Source organism: Bos indicus x Bos taurus, chromosome 9, assembly GCF_003369695.1.
Source record: "Bos indicus x Bos taurus breed Angus x Brahman F1 hybrid chromosome 9, Bos_hybrid_MaternalHap_v2.0, whole genome shotgun sequence".
NCBI classification, from domain to species: Eukaryota; Metazoa; Chordata; class Mammalia; order Artiodactyla; family Bovidae; genus Bos; species Bos indicus x Bos taurus.
The window spans coordinates 52888984-52910677 of NC_040084.1; the positions used below are offsets into that span (position 1 = coordinate 52888984).

The window sequence follows — 21694 nt, forward strand, 5'->3', positions numbered from 1 at the left end:
TTTTGAGTAGCAGGAGGGAAGAAATAAATGAAGCAGAAACATGCATTAAAACCTAGGGCATTTTATTTTTTTGCTTGCTGAATCTAAACATTCAGTGGAACCAACCTCCACTGGACAATGCAGGCATGAAAACACAGATATTTGGGATCATCTGGGTTGGGGTTTTGTCAGGCAAATGCAGAGAGCAAGAGAAATTAAGGATTTAAAAGAGCAATAGATTCTAAACTGGTTAAGAAGGGAAATGAGAGAAGGAAAATATTGATGGATTTGGTGGAGTGGCCCGGCCACTAAATGAGACGCTGCAATGAGGTCAAAGTACCACCATGATGAGGGTAGGTAAATCAGGAAGCAGGAAGGAGAGAAGGTCCTGGTAGGAATAAAAAGGCGGATGCAGTGGTTTCAGAAACTGAGCAACTTCTGGGGATGTAAGATCCATGGCGTGACCACGGGAGTAGGTGGCTTGGTGAGGGAGAAGGCTACACGCAGGTAGAAGATCCAAGGCCATCGAGTCAGGCAGATCCTCCCTGTGAATACGGAGGCACCGGGAAGGAGTAAAGGGTTTGTGGTGAAGAGGAGACTGTGGGCCCAACGCCAAGCGCACAGTGAATGAGAGGAAGTCACCCTGCTGACGTGGGGAGGAGGAGAGGAGGCAAGAGTTGACGAGCACCACCTTCAGAAGAGCCCGTCTTTGTTGTCATTTTCTCAGACAACCAACATAAGGAGTAAAGACTGAGAAGCAAACCTATGCCCCAGGTTGACAACAAGCTCTTTACTCATCGATAAAGTACATGAGAACTGAGAAAATAAGGCCACCACTTGAGAGCGCTACAGAACAAGTGGTGCCCCAGACAAAGACAGGGCCCAGTGAAGGCAGGAGGTGCTCAAAGCTTCAAAGGGTGAGGGAGATGACACAGCGGAGCACAAACAAGACCCGGTGCAACAGCTCCAAAGGGCACAGGAAAGTTAGAAAGGGGGGAAAGGAAGGTCTGTGTTGCAGCAGAGACGGAAAGTCCATCGCAGAGATGATGGTGCTATGGAGGACAGATGGCAGTGGGATCACAGTGTCAGAGATGGCGAATTTAAAGTAATAAATAATTTGGAGAAGAATCCATATGGATCGTGGTAGCCAGAAATAACACTTTGCTTAGTGGTGGCAGACCGATACCATGATCTCCTTCCATGTGCTATATTGGTTGGATGCCAGATCTAGAGCAGGGTTTCTCAACCCCAGTGAAACTGACATCCTGACGTTTTTTGCTATGGGCATTATCCTGCGCACTGTAAGATGTTTAGAAGGATCCCTGGCCTCTACTCACTAGATGCCAATAGCACCTCCAAGCCTGGTGCCAACCAAAAATGACGTCAGAGAGAAGACCTAAATAGATACTTCTTCAAAGAACACATACAGATGGCCAACAGGCACATGAAATGATGTTCACTACTGCTAATTATCAGAGAAATGCAAATCAAAACTACAATGGGATATCACCTCACACTAGCCAGAATGACTATCATAAAAAAAAAATCCACAAACAAAAAATACTGGAGAGGGTGTGGAGAAAAGGGAACCCTTCTAAATTGCTGGTGTGAATATAAACTGGTACAGAACACTATAGAGCACAGTATGGAAGGTTCCTTAAAAAACTAAAAACAGAGCTACCATATGTCCCTGCAATCCCACTCCTGGGCATATATCTGGGAAAAAACATGATCAGAAAGGATACACGCACCCCAATGTTCACTGCCGCACAGATTACAACAGCCAAAACATGGAAGCAATCTAAACATCCATCGACAGAGGAATGGATGAAGAAGGAAGGAAAAACATATTCCTAAAGCTTCCTAAAATACTAAACAAACAAAACATAAGACAGGAGCCACATTTTCCGAGGGTATACAGGTTCGAAGGTCATTCTACAATTCGGAAAGGTCTTCCATGGAAGCAATATTGCCACCTTGAAATTTACAAGTGAGAGTAGAGGGTGACCTGTCTTCGGCAAGGCAACCCCAATACCCTTTCCTCTGGGGAACTCCTTAAACCTGCTCTGTACAATATATTAGCCACTAGCTACATGTGGCTACTGAGTAAAACGTGCGCAGTCCAAATTGAGATGGGCACTAAGCAGAAAATGTACACTGGATGTCAAAGACACAGTATGAAATAAAACAATGCAAAAACATCTCATTAATATTTTTATACTAACTACATGTCAAATGATTGCTTTAAAAGGGACAATAGTCATGTATATGTGGTTTTCTGATTATTTATTACATCATATATCTTTATGGATGTATACTATTAGTTTGAGGGAGGTTAGCATCCTAAATAAAGAAAAGATAAAAAGGATAAAAAAGTATTCTTTGAAATACTTAACCATTAAACATATCTAAGTTTGGGCAGTAATTACATCTTAGTGGTTAGCCCTTGTGCTACCAAACTAAATTCACACACACTCGCAGACTGGTTTGCTTTAATTCCTTCAATACTTGTTGAGTGCCTTCCCTGTGCTCGGTCCTAGACATTGCAGTAGGAGGATTTCAAGTCACACAAGGCTCACCACCCCAAGCCAAGACGTATCCTACAGTGCCCACCTGAGGAAGCGTTCAGACGGCATTCTCCAGCTGGGTTCCTCAGGGTCTCAGCCTCAGAAGGTCGCAGAGGAGTTGGCAAGCATTCCAGCTAAATGAAAAGACAAGAAAGAAAAGCACAGTGACTTAAATGCAAAAAAAAAAAGAAAAAAACAAACATACTCTGGGCCTTCATGATGCTAATACTTTCAAATCTTGAAGAGTCTTATAGACAAGATACAACAATCTGACTGAATGCTCTTGTGATAGGCAAGGTTTCAGAATGCTTATAAGTTTTAAAGTTTTTTCACCTTATTAGAATTTCAGGGACAAAAAATTAAAATTTGAGAACCAAAAATAGCTAAAGAGTTACATTAAAAATTAAAACATCAGATGGCCAGAGGGAAAAATTAAGATTTTAAAAAATAGTTACGATTTATGTCAGAGAACATTTTACCTATGTTCTCTTCTAGGAGTTTTATGGTGTCATGTCTTATATTTAGGGGCTTCCCTGGTGGTTCAAACAGTAAATAATCTGCCTGCAATGCAGGAGACCTAGGTTCAATCCCTGGGTCGGGAAGATTCCCTGGAGAAGGAAAAGGCAACCCAGTCCAGTAGTCTTGCCTGGAGAATTCCATAGACAGTCTTTAACCCATTCTGAGTTTCTTTTTGTTTATGGTGTGAGGGAGTGTTTTAACTTCATTGATGTACATGTGGTAGTCCAGCTTTCCAAACAATACTCACTATAGACATAAAAGCAAAAATAAACATATGGGACCTAATCAAACAATCTTTTGCACAGCAAAGGAAACGATAAACAAATGAAAAGACAACCTTCGGACTAAGAGAAAATATTAATATTTGCAAACAATGTGACAAGGGCTTAATTTCCAAAATACATGAACAGTTCATACAGTTCAATATCAAAAAGACAAACAACCAATCCAAAATGGGCAGAAACTGCCAGTTTTTCAAAGAAGATACATGGATGGCCAACAGGGACATGAGACATGCTCAACACTGCTAATTATTAGAGTAATGCAAATCAAAACTACAATGAGGTACCTGTCTGACACCTCACACCTATCAGAGGGGACATCATCAAAAGGTCTACAAATAATATATGCTGGAGAGGGTGTGGAGAAAAGAGAACACTTCTATACCATTGGTGGGAATGTAAATTGGTGCAGCCACTATGCAAAACAGTACAGCGAGTCCTTAAAATACTAAAACTCTTAATTCAAAAAGATACATGTACCCCAATGTTCATAGCAGCACTACTTATAACAGCTAAGACATGAGAGCAACCTAAGGGTCCATCAACAGATGAATGGATAAATAAGATGTAGTATATATACATATATGTATGCATGTGTATGTATATAAAAGAGTATTACTCAGCCATAAAAAAGAAAAACATTTTCTCATTTGCAGCATCATGGATGGACTTTGAGATCACCATACTAAGTAAAGTCAGAGAAAGACAAATACTCTATGATATCACTTGTAAGTAGAATCTAAAAAAATAATATGAATGAATTTATTTACAAAATAGAAACAGGTTCACACAGACACAGAAAACAAGCTTATGATTACCAAAGTGGAAGTGGGGATAAATTAGGTGTATGGAATTAATAGATATATACAATATACAAAATAAACAATGATTTACAATATAGAACAAGGAATTATATTCAGTATCTTATAATACTTATAATGGAAAAGACTCAGAAAAGGAAAATATAAAAAACATATATTTACATATATAAACACTGAATCCATGACTATGTTTTACAACTCCCATTAGAAGGTCTAGCTTCCATTTTCTAATACACCCAAGCATCAAAATTAATTCCAGTTTGAATCATCTTAAACAGGCTCTCTTCTAAGTTTAATTTTGAAAAGCAAAAACAGTGTAAAAACACATGAAAGAAATATGTAAAGCTGTGCCTATTTTCTGCTAATTTTATAAAAGAGAGACCTATGATTTCCAATCTATAATATAGTATTTGTTACACCATATCCAAACCTTCAAACTATACTAAATCACATAAATATATCATAATTTGCTGAGGATTCATTTCACTGTTGTCAAACATCAGGTTGTTTTAAACATTTCATACATTCATACTTATTTCTTGCTTTTTTAATTACTGAAAATAGTATACCTATACTTTTCATTTAAGTTTTGAAAAATCTAAAAATGAGCATCATTTTCAATTAATTCACTAGAACTGAGCAATAAAGAGGATCAGAATAATTCATGACACGTTGTTTAACTAGCTCAGAGACTTTCCTAGCAACCCATCACTGCTACATATTCCCTTCATAAACTAGGTTATAAACTCCAGGTTCTTATTGCCTAACACAAAAACTACAGAGATAGACACTTTAAGATGGCATAAGATGGCATAAGATATTTATTATTATTATTATTACAGAGACATGAAAAACCCTTAATCTTTCTGAAATTTTAATATTTTAAAATGCTTCCAAACTAGGTGAATACAGAACAATAATCCTAAAAGTTACAATAATACAAAATTAAAGGACACACCTTATTGATATTTTTCAGACATTCCAAATACAGCAATTAAAAATCTCAAGATAACTTCCTTTATTGTTTGGAGACCAACTCACTAAATTAGTTCTCTTCTAATTATCTAATTACAATCTGTTCCATTCTACAATGTTTAGTGAAATGAACACCATTTTAAAGGCTGGGAGTTAAAAATGAGTTAAAGGACGAATTAATCCCTGAAAATTACTGTTATTTATAATTCACTAATGACTATGCCAAAGGCTTTGACTGTGTGGATCACAATTAACTGTGGAAAATTCTGAAAGAGATGGGAATACCAGACCACCTGACCTGCCTCTTGAGAAACCTATATGCAGGTCAGGAAGCAACAGTTAGAACTGGACATGGAACAACAGACTAGTTCCAAACAGGAAAAGGAGTACATCAAGGCTGTATGTTGTCACCCTGCTTATTTAACTTCTATGCAGAGTACATCATGAGAAACGCTGGGCTGGAAGAAGCACAAGCTGGGATCAAGATTGCCGGCAGAAATATCAATAACCTCAGATATGCAGATGACACTACCCTTATGGCAGAAAGTGAAGAGGAACTAAAAAGCCTCTTTGATGAAAGTGAGAGAGGAGAGTGAAAAAGTTGGCTTAAAACTCAGCATTCAGAAAACGAAGATCATGGCATCCGGTCCCATCACTTCACGGGAAATAGATGGGGAAACAGTGGAAACAGTGTCAGACTTTATTTTTTGGGGCTCCAAAATCACTGCAGATGGTGATTGCAGCCATGAAATTAAAAGATGCTTACTCCTTGGAAGGAAAGTTATGACCAACCTAGATAGCATATTCAGAGAAGGCAATGGCACCCCACTCCAGTACTCTTGCTCGGAAAATCCCATGGATGGAGGAGCCTGGTAGGCTGTAGTCCATGGGGTCGCTAAGAATCAGACATGACTGAGCGACTTCCCTTTTACTTTTCACTTTCATGCATTGGAGAAGGAAATGGCAACCCACTCCAGTGTTTTTACCTGGAGAATCCCAGGGACGGGAGAGCCTGGTGGGCTTCTGTCTATGGGGTCGCACAGAGTTGGACACGACTGAAGCGACTTAGCAGCAGCAGCAGCAGCAGATAGCATATAAAAAGCAGAGACATTACTGTGCCAACAAAGGTCCATTTAGTCAAGGCTATGGTTTTTCCAGTAGTCATGTATGGATGTGAGAGTTGGACTGTGAAGAAAGCTGAGCACCAAAGAATTGATGCTTTCTGAACTGTGGTGTTGGAGAAGACTCTTGAGAGTCCCTTGGACTGCAATGAGATCCAACCAATCCATTCTAAAGGAGATCAGTCCTGGGTGTTCTTTGGAAGGAATGATGCTAAAGCTGAAACTCCAGTACTTTGGCCACCTCATGCAAAGAGTTGACTCATTGGAAGACTCTGATGCTGGGAGGGATTGGCGGCAGGAGGAGAAGGGGACGACAGAGGATGAGATGGTTGGATGGCATCACCGACTCGATGGACGTGAGTTTTGAGTGAACTCCAGGAGTTGGTGATGGACAGGGAGGACTGGTGTGCTGCAATTCATGGGGTCACAAAGAGTCAGACACAACTGAGCGACTGAACTGAACATTTCTTATATTTTACTACATATATTTTATAGTATCATTAGATTATGTATTACTTATGATAATTTATCTTTAATTCTGATTATTTCATAAATTGGTATATTTTTAATACCAGTCAGTCAGTCAGTCAGTCAGTTCAGTCACTCAGTTGTGTCCGACTCTTTGTGACCCCATGAACCACAGCACGCCAGACCTCCCTGTCCATCACCATCTCCCGGAGTCCACCCAAACCCATGTCCATCGATTTGGTGATGCCATCCAGCCATCTCATCCTGTCATCCCCTCTCCTCCTGCCCCCAATCCCTCCCAGCATCAGGGTCTTTTCAAATGAGTCAGCTCTTCGCATGAGGTGGCCAAAGTACTGGAGTTTCAGCTTCAACATCAGTCCTTCCAATGAACACCCAGGACTGAGCTCCTTTAGGATGGACTGGCTGGATCTCCTTTCAGTCCAAGGGACTCTCAAGAGTCTTCTCCAACACCATAGTTCAAAAGCAAATTATATCTTAATACCAGTACACCATCACATGGTGTGCAATAAATGATATTAGATATCCCTTTAGTTTGAAAGGTAAACATTCAAGGTACCCCACTGGTATACTTTCCTGCATGGAACATCATTCCTGAAGGTAACAAGGATGCTTGCCCTTTGAGGGTAAAAACCCTCTAGGGTGAAGGAATGCTTTCATCTTAGAGGGTGAAAACATCTAAGCTCCCCCTCCAAACAAAAAAGACGTGGAGATGACTCAATTCTAACAGGAAAGGTCCAATGTGTGATTAGAGCACAGTTTACGAACTGAATAGAAATTTAGGCCAAAAGAACACAACTGTCCCGTCTTACAAAACCCTACAATTCTTTTACTCTATAAAAGACAATCATTCAGGCTTTATTCCTGAGATCATAATGTTAAACCCTTTCTATTAAATATCTGCTATTTTGTTTTAATTTAAAATTATAAACAATAATCACTTTACCTACTCAGTTCAGTTCAGTTGCTCAGTCATGTCCAACTCTGCGACCCCATGGACTGCAGCACACCAGGCTTCCCTGTCCATCACCAACTCCCAGAGCTTACTCAAACTCATGTCCATTGAGTCAATGATGCCATCCAATCATCTCATCCTCTGTCATCCCCTTCTCCTCCTGCCTTCAATATTTCCCCTGATGCTGAAGGCATCAGGGAAATTTGTTATCAAGACCATCCCCAAGAAAAAGAAATGCAAAAAAGCAAAATGGTTGTATAGCTGAGAAAAGAAGAGAAGTGAAAAGCAAAGGAGAAAAGGAAAGATATAAGCATCTGAATGCAGAGTTCCAAAGAACAGCAAGGAGAGATAAGAAAGCCTTCCTCAGTGATCAATGCAAAGAAATAGAGGAAAACAACAGAATGGGAAAGACTAGAGATCTCTTCAAGAAAATTAGAGATACCAGAGGAACATTTCATGCAAAGATGGGCACAACTAAGGACAGAAATGGTATGGACCTAAGAGAAGCAGAAGATATTAAGAAGAGGTGGCAACAATACACAGAACTATACAGAAAAGATCTTCATGACCCAGATAACCACAATGGTGTGATCACTCACCTAGAGCCAGACATCCTGGAATGTGAAGTCAAGTGGGCCTTAGGAAGCATCACTACGAACAACGCCAGTGGAGGTGATGGAATTCCAGTTAGCTCTTTCAAATCCTACAAGATGATGCTGTGAAAGTGCTGCACTCAATATGCCAGCAAATTTGGAAAACTCAGCAGTGGCCACAGGACTGGAAAAGGTCAGTTTTCATTCCAATCCCAAAGAAAGGCAATGCCAAAGAATGTTCAAACTTTACCTACTACCACAAGCCAAATGCTTTCTTTGATTGCTCTTACAATAAGAGGTACTTCATATGCATGATCTCATTTAATACTCACAACAACCTAATGTGGATGATATCATTTTCATTTTATTAAGAACGCAGGGGTATAAGTAATTCACAAAAGGCACAGGACTAGAAATTGGTAGTCTCAGAGATCAAAACTGTTTAACTCCAAAGTTTGTATTCTTAATTATTCTGCTCTAATTCCAAGTTTTATAATAAACCATAATACTACTACTTTTGAAGTCACACTAAAATCAAAATATATAGATTATATGAAAATTAAAGAAGAAATAGAGTAAGATCTTCTTAACAATATAAGCCATAAATAAGTATATAATTATATACTGAATATTTATTATCCTATGAGAGAGGGAAAAACATCAAGAGACAAAAAGTTAAATAAATATCTTTTCGTAGCTGGATTTCACTTAAGGTCACCAGGACACAAAGCTAGTATAAACTGACCCAGCACAATAATCCCAGATAAATAGATATTTGCAATAGGGAGAAAGGAAATCCCTTTAAAATTATGGGACACATCAAATCATCAATTGTGTTGAATAGGGTGATAGGAAACCACATGTATCTAGTTAGGAAAGGAGAGCCAATATCCATGGAATCTATGAAAGTTCATGCAGTAGAGTTTCTAGTCTTCTGTACTATTCTATTCCACATTTTACATATTTGAAAGCATCTAGTATGGTACAGCATCTATCATGCAGATCCACTCATCCACATTGAGTTATTCTCTCCCTTCAGGATACTGGTACCAACCATCTTCTCTGCCCAGAACTTCCTGTGTCCTTTTTACCTAGTTAGCTCCTATTCATCCTGCAAGTCCCAAGGTCACCTCCTCTGGGAAGCCTTCCCTAAAACTCCCCAAGGTCCCAGTTCCTTACTCTTCTATAAGCTCCAATAACACCTATACATCCAAACACACAGCATAATTAGCACTCTATATAATTACTTGTTTGGGGAAGGGGGGTTAGAAGCTATTGGCTTAGCCTCATTTCTACCCACCCCATGACAGTGGCTCTTTAAGGAGACTGAGCCATCTTGGAGTAGCCATAGTTTTGTTTACTGTCCCAGTGTAATTACTAATTGCACCCCCATTTATTCTCTGTGGTTTTCCAGTTTCGATCATAAATAATCTGATCATCCTGTCTATATAGGCAGGATCCATATCTATCTTGCTCACTGTCTTGAACCCCCTGGGACTACCATTATTTTCACAAAATCCCCCAAAGTAGAAAAAGTAAAAGTATAATGTATCCCTGTTTTAGGATGAAGAACATGTGATCATAAGGCCAGCTTATTTGCATGTATTAAATCACAATGTTTTAGTGAATATTATAAAAATGTTGTTGTTAAGTTACTGACTTATGTCTGACTCTTCTGCAACCCCATGGACTGTAGCCCACCAGGCTCCTCATGGTATTTCCCAGGCAAGAATACTGGAGTGGGTTGCCATTTCCCTCTCCAGGAGATCGTCCCAGATCAGGGATTGAATCCAGATCTCCTGCACTGGCAGGTGGATTCTTTCCCACTGAACCACCTGTGAAGCCCATACTATCAAAATGCATGCCCTAAAAGGAAGTGCTGCACTGAATATTAAAAATTCCTCTAATGAGAACAAGGATGAATATGCAGTCACCCTCACGAATATAGCTGGAGACCTTGTGAACCAAAATAAAATATAACATTTCAGTCAGTTCTTCCAGTCACATTAACACACCCCTTTCCAGTTTTTTAATTTTTAGCTCCATCACTCCTCTGTGAATAGAAACATAAAATGCTTAGATCAGTTACACAGTCTTGTCAAAATAACCTAACCTGCAATTATAACATCCTAATGTGCTTTTTAAAAATGTTGCCATGAAAACTTTTTCATTAAAGAATTTCTTATAGTTCTCAGACCACTGAAAATTAAACCAACTATTTGCATCTCTGTAGATGGTAAAATGTAGATCTTGAATACATAAAAATATTTGTATGACAAAAATATTATTGTATAGAAAAAACAATATGCTACATTTATATAATTACTTTATTTCATTTAAAAAATCTGTATGAAAATGTTATTATTCAGACAATGAATGAACATTCTTCTTATTAATGACTGCCTTCTAACAAATAGAAAATATTCAGTTCACAGTCCTCTAACATATGATCTAGATGTAATTCAAACTCCATTTTCAAACAGAGAAAGTTTTACCATTAAACTTTAAAACATGGACTCTTCATTCATTCAAGTATCTACTAAAGGCTTAATATATTTCCAGTAATCACTGAACAAGATGTGATGACAGACACAAAAGAATTAAAAATGATCTCTGTCCTTCAAATAGTTTATAACCTTTCAGTTCAGTTCAGTTGCTAAGTCATGTCCGACTCTTTGAGACCCCATGAATCACAGCACGCCAGGCCTCCCTGTCCATCACCAACTCCCGGAGTTCACCCAAACCCATGTCTATCGAGTTGGTGATGCCATCCAGCCATCTCATCCTCTGTCATCCCCTTCTCCTCCTGCCCCCGATCCCTTCCAGCATCAGGGTCTTTTCCAATGAGTCAACTCTTCGCATGAGGTGGCCAAAGTATTGGGAGTTTCAGCTTCAGCATCAGTTTAAGTAAGGGATAACATCCACACAGAATGAGAAGTAGCTTCAGTCATGTCCAACTCTTTGTGACCCCATGGACTGTAGGCCACCAAGCTCCTCTGTTCATGAGAGTCTCCAGGCAAGAATATCGGAGTGGGTTGCCAAGTCCTCCTCCAGGGGATCTTCCTGACCCAGGGATCGAATCTGTGTCTCTTATGTCTCCTGCATTGGCAGGAGGGTTCTTTACCACTAGCATCAAGGCATAATATCCACATTAGCATCACCCTAATAGTACAAGACATTCTGCATTTTCTTCAGCTGGGAGATTCACAATTTCCTCTCATTTTACAATTTCTAAAATTGAAGCTGTACTTTAAATTGATTGCTGATGTACTGAAAAGCTGATATGTATCTCACATGTGCAAAAAGCATTAAAACTGGTGAAGCACCACAATTCAAGTACTTAAATAAAGAGGCTAGGATGTAATTACATGCAATATTACATGCAATATTACATACAGTTCATACACTGACCTAGCATTATAAGAATTATGGACCCATTTTTTCCAAAGAAAAAGCAGAGGCCCAGCAAGCTAAAATGCTTGAGGTTTAAAAAAAAAAAAAAACTAGGAACTGGTAAAGCTGAGACTCAAATCCATCTGTTACATTCTGCTGCACCATATCGCCCTACCAAAGGCAAGCTGGATGTTGGTTAGAATAGTGGAGGAAGGTAAGTGGAGGAGCACTGAAAGATGCAGAGAGAGAGGCGGAGGCTTTCCAGATGAAAAGTACAACACACTGAAATGTAAGGAGGCTTCTAAGTGATACTCTTGTAAAATAAGAACTCTGTACCAGCTGAAGATGCAGTGTAGACATGTGTTCAGTCCACCATCTTTAACAGGAAGCCCTTTTGGTACGTCCTATTTTATGCCCATTTTCCTGATTAGGAAATCAGGGTTTAGAGAAATTAAGTAACTTCAGGAAGGTTACACAACCAGTATGGGAGCTAGGGTGAAAACCTAGTAGGTAGGCTACATCCTAGCAGTAGTGCTCAGTCAGTCATGTCCCAATCTTTGTGGCCCTGTGGACTGCTGCCCACCAGGCTCCTCTGCCCATGGAATTTTCCAGGCAAGAATACTGGAGTGGGTTGCCATTTCCTATTCTAAGGGATCTTCCTGACCCAGGGATCGAACCTGCGTCTCTGTACTGGCAGGCAGATTCTTTACCACTAGCACCACCTGGGAACCAGTCTATATCCAGACCCACTCTTTTTTAATCACTAAGCTATCCTGCTTCTCCAGCTATATAGAGTTCTTATTTTACAAAAGTATAACAGAAGCCCCCATATCTTTGAGTGTGTTGCACTTCTAATCTCATAATAAACATACTAATTCTCTCAGACACAATATTTGGTTTTCCATTAAAACAGAGATCTGACCAGGCTTGAATAACAAAGAATTTACTATAACTATTCACTAAGCATCTTCTCTCTCACTCATTCAACATTTAAACTGCTTTTACCATATGCCGGGACGGCATGTAAAAGAGAAAGATTACAATGACTTTGTAAAACAAAATGTCTTTTTTTTTTTCCCTAACATGACAAGTGATAAAAGCTACTGCTTTTTAAAGCATAATTTTCTTTTACAAAAGAGATGTAAAGTAGAAGAAAGGACGTGGGCATGAGGTTAAGTTCCTTCAGCTGAGTTGAGCTGCACCTTAACTGATATCTTTATGAATTACAAGGGTAGGGACCATGTCCCGCTGATCTCTGTGTAAGAAGGAACTTTGTTCTCAGAAGACTTGGTAAAAAATGAATTGTTTATAAAATAGTTATTGTTCAGGAAGTTAATGCAGTTTTATCACAAATGCAGAAGTTCCAAACATCTCCAAAAACACTTTTCTGTCATTAAAAAGGCACTACAAGTCTTTTACAGAATATGCACATAATCTTAACCAAGATATCAAAACCAAAAAGAAATCCAAATTTCATTTAAAAATTAATGTTACTTTAAAACTTTGGGGCAACACTGAACAGAACGATGTGATGTGACGTCGATGCATGTCTGCTCTGAGTGGTCAGGGAGATCTCTGAAGAAACGAAGTTCATCCAAAATGTCACTAATGACAAAAGGATATGAAAAAACATTCCAAAGTCAGACAAGAAAGTTTTCCACATTATGTTTTGTGATTTGAGACATGTTTTGAACTGCTCCATGATTTTTTGGCATGAGTCAGAAGAGGAGGAGGAGAGTGGAGTCTGTTTTCTTGGCTCAGTCAATAGGCTTGGGTGGGCTCAACAAGTGGGAGGACAAATCTCAGGGAGAAGAGTGTGGGGGAGGTTGGGGAAGGGGGGAGGCTGTCAAATCCATCATGCTTGGTATTTCACAATGACTGAAGTAGAATCCTTTCTTTATCAATCCGAATTTTCCCAATGCGCCAAGTCTAAGATCACACAGTTTTTAAGTGTATTTTCTAATGAAGACATTATTGCCCTTTGGTGATATTCTACCTCTTATAGAATATGCTATGGAAGAAACAAGCTGGAATCAAGATTGCCGGGAGAAATATCAATAACCTCAGATATGCAGATGACACCACCCTTATGGCAGAAAATGAAGAGGAACTCAAAAGCCTCTTGATGAAAGTGAAAGTGGAGAGTCAAAAAGTTGGCTTAAAGCTCAACATTCAGAAAACGAAGATCATGGCATCCAGTCCCATCACTTCATGGGAAATAGATGAGGAAACAGTGGAAACAGTGTCAGACTTTATTTTTCTGGGCTCCAAAATCACTGCAGATGGTGACTGCAGCCATGAAATTAAAAGACGCTTACTCCTTGGAAGGAAAGTTATGACCAACCTAGATAGCATATTCAAAAGCAGAGACATTACTTTGCCAACAAAGGTTCGTCTAGTCAAGGCTATGGTTTTTCCTGTGGTCATGTATGGATGTGAGAGTTGGACTGTGAAGAAGGCTGAGCACCGAAGAATTGATGCTTTTGAACTGTGATGTTGGAGAAGACTGTTGAGAGTCCCTTGGACTACAAGGAGATCCAACCAGTCCATTCTGAAGGAGATCATCCCTGGGATTTCTTTGGAAGGAATGATGCTAAAGCTGAAACTCCAGTACTTTGGCCACCTCATGCGAAGAGTTGACTCATTGGAAAAGATTCTGATGCTAGGAGGGATTGGGGGCAGGAGGAGAAGGGGACAACAGAGGATGAGATGCTGGATGGCATCACTGACTCGATGGACGTGAGTCTCAGTGAACTCCAGGAGTTGGTGATGGACAGGGAGGCCTGGCGTGCTGCGATTCATGGGGTCACAAAGAGTCGGACATGACTGAGCGACTGATCTGATCTGATCTAAGTAAAACAAAATCACCATTTTTATTCATGAAGAAAGCACACCATAATTGTATCCTATGGTATCAATAATGCTGTAGAAGAGAAAAACAGACTTTCCCACCGACACCACAAAAATTTTAAGTCCCAGGAACTATTTAACGGCTTAGCTAAATACTTTTTATCCACATACCATTAAAAACAACAAGAACTTTGAGTCTCTCTGGGGAAATTGCTAAGAATGCCACCTCTAGGAATCTACCAAGCACAGAATATCAATCCAACATCAAGTTTGAGGTAAATATGAAGCAACTGTCCCAAGGTCAGTGAGTTAGTAAGTGACAGAGCTGGGATTAAGAACCTAGCAAAGTCTGATGAGAGTTCACACCCCTGTCACAGACTGTGTTGCCATCTGAATGAGCAATGCAGAATAGCTGGACTCCAGGGATTTCCAGTAAGCAAAAATTTCTTTCATAAATGTTCAATAATTTCCAAGATGCCAGGTATCAGAGATAATTTTCTGGAAAATATTCAGCATAACCATTTCTCTTGTGGACCCTCTAAAATCTGGTCTTCTGCTTCAGAAAGGCATTTAGCACAAGGATAACGCTGCAAATATTATCATGAAACTGTCTGGTTTCAACTTCCAGCCCACTAGCAATAGGACCTTGGACAAGGATGTAACCCTTCTGTGTCTGTTTCCTCTTTCTATAAAATGATGTTAATAACACTACCTACCTCACAGCATAGTTATAGAGGTTTAAGAAGTCAGTATAAATATTAAGAACAATGCTAAGAACATAAAAATCAACAAAAGTTCTAGCTGTCGTCATTAAATAATGCCAGAGGAAAAACGGCTACAGACTTCAACCCTATCATACCTCCTCATCTGTACCTTCAAATTATTGCCACTCTACATACTAAAGCATAAGGTGAATAAAAGCCTAGAGAAGGTGCTTTGATAACCCTGGAAAGATCCCTGGAAGACACCGCTCAGGACATTCATTATATGGCATCCTTTTCAATGAGAATCTGGAGAGGGCTTTCTTTATACTGGCTTTCTCCAGGATTGATGTTCAGACACTGAGGTTTCTGAACAAGGGGTTTTGTTTTACTCACAAATGCTTTAAATCAAGTAACTTAATCAAAGCTCACTTTTACAAAAATTACCAAGAACATTTAGAATGAAACATATCCCCCTCTCTTAGTATCTGGAACCTAAAGGTATGTATCGTCCTGTAATTGCTCTTGGTTCATTTAATGGCCATCCCCTTTCTTTTTCCTTAGCCAGCCAATTTGCATCAAGTTAAATTTTATTCTTTTGAATAACTAAGGTATGAAACAAAGTATCTGGATGAATAGGAAAGGAAATAAAAGTAAGAGTGGTGATCGCATTATGATCTTCCTCCAGGACTGTAAGAGCAGGGCTGGCATCTGCTGCTGAGCTGGGGGCTTAGGAAGAGCAAAAGCATAAGCTAAAAATCACAAATTTGAAAGTAGCCTGCCACAACTACACCCTCATCCATAGGTAATCTGTCTAACGATCTACCTCATAAAAGAGTTCTCCATGTCCCTATTCTTCACTGTCTCTTCTTCACAAAACATATATAATTACAAGTTTATAGATTCTTGACTTAATAATAAGTATTTGCTGAGTGCTTCCATGTTTCAGGCATTTAATTTTACATCAGCAAGCAGAACAGACAAAATGCATTCCCCATGGAGCTTAACTTATACATGAGAAGATAAACCATAACCATGGCAAATAAGTAAATTACAGGGTGTTCCAGAGAGTGATAAGTGATATGAAAAAATCAAGCAAGCTAAATGGGATCTGGGTGAAGGTTTTATGTAAAAAAATAACTTTCAGTAGAAACTGAAAATACTATAATAATTTTGAATGGTTATGTTGGTTAGAATGATACACATCAATTTTGCAAAATAGATTTTTTTGTCCTCGACTCACATTTTAAATGTTTCAAACATTAATTCTGTTGATATTTCTTCAGTAAAGTGAATACTTTTTCATAAAACAAACTAAATCACATCTTATCATTCTTATACGCCCTTTATTTCTCAGGCACTTCAGTAAACACTAGGATTCCAGAAACTATTATATTTCCTTTCTGGTCTTGCACCCACACCTGTAACTTTGGGAACTCCAACTGCAAAGGGAAGACAGGTTGTCAGTTTCAGGAAGTATCTCATGGACTCTCAAAAAATATAACCATCCTCTCAGCCCCTCCTTTCTCTCTTGTCTACTGTGTAACAACGCCCACTGCTGAATCTATGGATGCATACCCCAGAGGGCACAGGCTCCTGCTAAAGCCACTGACAGTGGCAGTAAAGCTCATGACAGTCCTGAGATGCTACAAAGACACTCATCTGAAGTACTCACTGCCCAAAAGTACCCTTTCCTAAAATGACCACAATTCTAAGTGCCAGCACAGTCCACCACTCCAATGCTACCATGTATTCAGGATCCCTTAGAGATTTCAACCAATGCATTATCTTTCTTGCTCATTGTAAAGAATCCCTCCCTCTCTAGAACTTGGACTTGGGTCCACATGGACTTGGGCCAGAGGACAATCTGCTGGTAGACACTATGTTGCACTTGGATTCAAGCTTTTGCTCTGACACTGGCCCCCTGGGCTGGAACTAAGCTTGTAAGTTTTGATTCTCTCCATAAGGTCTGTGACATCCAGAAGAGCTTGCCCCAAAAGGTTCTCCTGACATGCTTCAATCTTAGGGTACATCCTGGGATTTCAGATCTACAGGAGTTGGATGTGGGCTTCTAGCTCTCTGGGAGAAAAAGCAAAGTTATGGGTTAGATGGCCTCCGGTGAGCACTGAAAAGTGTTAAGAGTTGGCCCTGCTATGCACCGTCTACACCAGCATGAAGAGCTGGCATAGCAATGTGCTGAGATAAGGGGGTAAGGATCAAAAACAACAAATAAAAATGAAATATGGGAAGCTACATCAAATTTCTCAAAGAAATGCTTTCCAAATTAAAACTACAATATTTGAGGGTAGGTCATAATAAGAGATTAACAAATTCAATACAAAAATATGGGAACATCCAATATAGAGTAGTCATATCCTATATGTGAAAAGAGTTATCAAAATAGAGTTATATTCTTAGAGTTATAGTTTTCCCTGATGGCTCAGACAGTAAAGAATCTGCCTGCAATGCAGAAGACTTGGGTTCAATCCGTGGGTTGAAGATCCCCGGAGAATGGAAGGGCAACCCACTCCAGTATTCTCTCCTGGAGAATCCCATGGGTGGAGAAGCCTGGTGGTCTGTGTCCATGGGGACACAGACACAAGAGTGACACAGAGTCAGACACAACTGAGCGACTCACTCATTCACTCAGAGTTATAAATGTAAGAGTAAAAACGATCAATCTTCCAGTGAAGAAAATTTTACAAGTCTATTAAAAGCATTTTTTTCCTTCCTGTGACTATTCTTCTGATAAAATATTAGATCCAAAATATTCCTCCAAAGAAGACAGTATCTCTTATATTTTCCCCTAAATACTAGAAATAGCAAATATATATTACAGAATTTTCTACCACCTGACAAATTTGGAAAGTGTTACACAATCATGAACAAATCTTACCTTCTAACTTAACCTCACAATGTATTATCTGTGTAACTTGGGCAAATCAATTAGCCTTTCTTAGCCAACACTTACTTCTCCCTAAGACAGGGTAAAACAACTTCTTCCACAAATACTTTCACTGACATTAAGTGAAACGATGAGTCTGAACATACTTTCTACACATGGAAGTGCAATGTAAGCAAACAACCTCATCAAACTCACTCTAGCAGCTGTACTCATTCTGCAGCACATGGGGCATTTATCTGTCTCACAACAACCCGACAAAGAGAAGAAAACTGACTTGTTCGCCCTAAACAGCATTCCTCCAGATCCTGTAACTCTATTTTGTAAAGAAGTTAAAAAAGACAACTGGTTAAACTCAAAGTTCATTACCTCCACAGAGCAATTTTAGCCAGACTATCTGAAAAAAACAAGAATGAAAACATTATATTATTGCCTGTCGCTGTCACGTTTTAGTCGCTAAGTCGTGTCCGACTCTTTTGTGACCCCATGGACTGCAGCCCGCCAGGCTCCTCTGTCCATGGGATTCCCCAGGCAAGAATACTGGATGGGGCTACTATTTTCTTCTCCAGGGGATCTTCCTGACCCAGCGGTGAACCCTCATCTCCTGCATTTCAGGCGGATTCTTTACCACTGAGCCACCAGGGAAGCCCTTCTATTACTGCCTAGGCTACTCTATATAATGCCTTTTTTTCTGACACCTTGAATCACTGCTTGCCTCGTAGGTAACATTTTCAATTATTCAAGCACTAGTTACGATTGCTGGTGTCGGCATGATCAGTAATTACTGTCTTCATAATCACAGGCATCTGATTCCAGCTGCTCCCATCTTTGATATTACCATGAGAAACAGCCCGGAGGACAGGAGCTGACAGGCAAAGAATTCAGCCGGGGGTCAAGTTAATGCTGGTGGTGTATGAGCTTTCCATGAGCTACCAAAGCCAGAGAGACATGCTGAAAAGTGAGATCACAGATTGAGAAAGAATGAATGTCCCGAGGGTTCTGTACAAAATAAAATATTTTCTGAACATGAGAATAGCTTTTGAATCTAAATCTGAAGAAGCTGGCTAAATAACTCATACCTTCAACAACCTTGTTCTGGGTAATTATAAAAAGAATTCATCTGCATACTCATTCCCCTGCCAGATATGACTTTTCCCTTCCCCAGATGGCTGGGGTGAGTGTCTGTGCATATGGCAATGAAATAACAGCAGGAGCTCAAAGTCCTTAAAAAGAAGGGAAGGCTTACAAAATGTGTCCTGTGTGAGACACCAAAGGGACTATGAAACCGAAGAAGACCGGCCAATGAATGAAAAGTCTGGGAGACCTGTGTCCTGGCCCCAGCTCTGTCTCCCTTGGATAAGCCAGTTTGCTTCTCCGTGCTTCTGCTTTCTCATGTGGACAGTAGTGTGATTCAACTCAAATCAGTCTGGAGAGTTCTCTGTGGCCTATGTGAAATTATCCAATGTGAGGCTCAGCAAAAACAGGTAAAGCTGTGCCCCTCAATATCCACCAGGGCTATGTTCCAGCAGCCACTGCAGACACCAAAATCCACAGGTGCTCAAGTCCCTTGGTCAGTCCTCTGTGCATGTAGATCCCATGGACACAGAGGTCCAGCCATAGAAGACCATACCACCGCATGGATCCTGTGAGAACACCACCAAGAGACCCAGTGCTTCAGGAGCTCTCCCGCAAGTCCTTCTAACCCCTAGAATATGGACATCTGCATCTACTATAAATCAAATATAATTTTACAAAAAAAAATAGAATGAGAATGTGTGTGCATGGGTAAGGGATGCACAAGTGTGTTCAAATGTGTGTAAAGGTATGTAGATGTGTGTGTTGGTGGGTGGACAGGAGCACAGACAATCCACAGAGAACTCATATCTCTGTTCTTCCTGTCATTTCTCTGTTCTTCCTGTCTCTTTCCCCTCTAAATCGCTGGCACTGAGTGCTCATTTAATTTTTAAGCAAGGCACGTGGACAAGGAAGAGGTGAAACAGGTTGCCTACTTATTTCCCAGGCTAGCTCAGAAGCCAGTCTGCATTAAGAAGTGATTCTCACAGATGGGGGACAGTAGAGGATTAGTGATGGTGGTAGAGACTGAGGGAGGGTCATCAGAATCACCTGTGGAAAGGCTTTTTCAATCTATGCGTTTTCCTCTCTCTCCCCCTCCTTGAGATTCTCATATGACCCTAAAAGGATAGTCTTAACATATCCACACATACATACATACACACACTCATCACAGCTATAAGTTACTGCCACTTTTTTGCTAGGGGAATAAAAGATGAAGCATTTCACCACTAATGTCCTTTCCTGCTCTGACACTGTGGGACTTTGCTCCTGTCATTGATACACTTTCTAATTAAGGAAACACTCAAAATGACCAGAGAACAACAAGCTATGTGGCTTCACCACATAGCTATGTAGAAAACTGAGTGGCAAGTAGATGAGAACTAAAATAAGGAAAAATACCCTCTGGTAGAGCTAGTCAGGAGTGGGGTTTTCATGAAGGAAATAAGCATGGCACTAAACCTTGGTGCACAGATCTTAGAATGAGAGGGAGGTACAACCACGTTGAGCCAGGGGTCAGGCACACATGTTCAGGATCAAACACATGCAGGAGGGCACGAACGAGAAAGACAGCAAGGGGGGACAGCCACAGTGCTGGGAGTAGTGCCAGGGTGTGATGACCGGGATAAGCAGGGTCAGTTGACCTTGGGCTGCAAATGGCACAGTGCCAGAACTTAAGAGCAGCAACTGTGGAGTCATCACTGGCTCTAAAACAAGTGCATGCTAAGTGGCTTCAGTTGTGTCCAACTCTCTGAGACCCTGTGGACTAGCCCACCAGCCTCCTCTGTCCATGGAGATTCTCCAGGCAAGAATACTGGAATGGGCTGCCATGCCCTCCTCCAGACCCAGGGATCTTCCTGACCCAGGGATCAAACCCGTATCTCTTCTGTCTCAGGCTTTGGCAGGCGGGTTCTTTACCACTAGCGCCACCTGGGAAGCCCCTAAAGCAAGAGACTACTACAATGAAAGACGTGTCTGAGAAAGCACCTTCAGATCCTGGTGCCCAGGATGGTCACAGCAGAAGGTTCCAACCTGCGATACATGAACAGACTTTGAGAACGCGACAGCCCCTGCTGTTCTGTGCCACTCTTTTTCTGAAGCTGCAAGCATGCATGCATTTTGTACAGGAAAGAGGAATTTATAAAATTCTCAAAAAGGTATGTGACAACCACTTTCCCCATCCGACCCTCATCCCACCCACACACAACACAGGAAAACTGAGAATTCAGTAGCAGAAAGTGTTTGCCTATTTTCCTTGTGGGTGGGGGAGGTGCAGGTGGGAAAAGTGAAGGGTAAAACACAGAAGAACAGTGGCTGGTAGGCACCATCCCTGGTGATCCCTGCACAGCAGGGAACCCAGAAGGGAAAACTGAGAAGGCGCTTTTCCAGGCTCACTTTCAGGGAGGTGCTAATAAAGGTGCTTTCGTGGATTATGTGAAGGCAGCTCCAACAGCAGTCTTATCCTGAATTGTTTTACG

The 21694-nt window shown here is 40.4% G+C and overlaps 1 protein-coding gene across 5 annotated transcripts in view; it reads right to left on the bottom strand.

Annotated features, from left to right (window-relative positions):
- Nucleotides 1–21694, bottom strand: part of KLHL32 (kelch like family member 32) — a 218441-nt gene that overhangs the window by 177591 nt on the left and 19156 nt on the right. For all 5 annotated transcript variants that reach the window (XR_003512614.1, XM_027551368.1, XM_027551366.1 and 2 more), the window contains exon 2: nucleotides 2593–2680. Coding sequence is in view for 4 of the 5 variants with exons in the window: in XM_027551368.1 (XP_027407169.1) it covers nucleotides 2593–2615 (23 nt within the window). In the remaining variant the exon portion in view is untranslated. The remainder of the gene's footprint in view (nucleotides 1–2592; nucleotides 2681–21694) is intronic.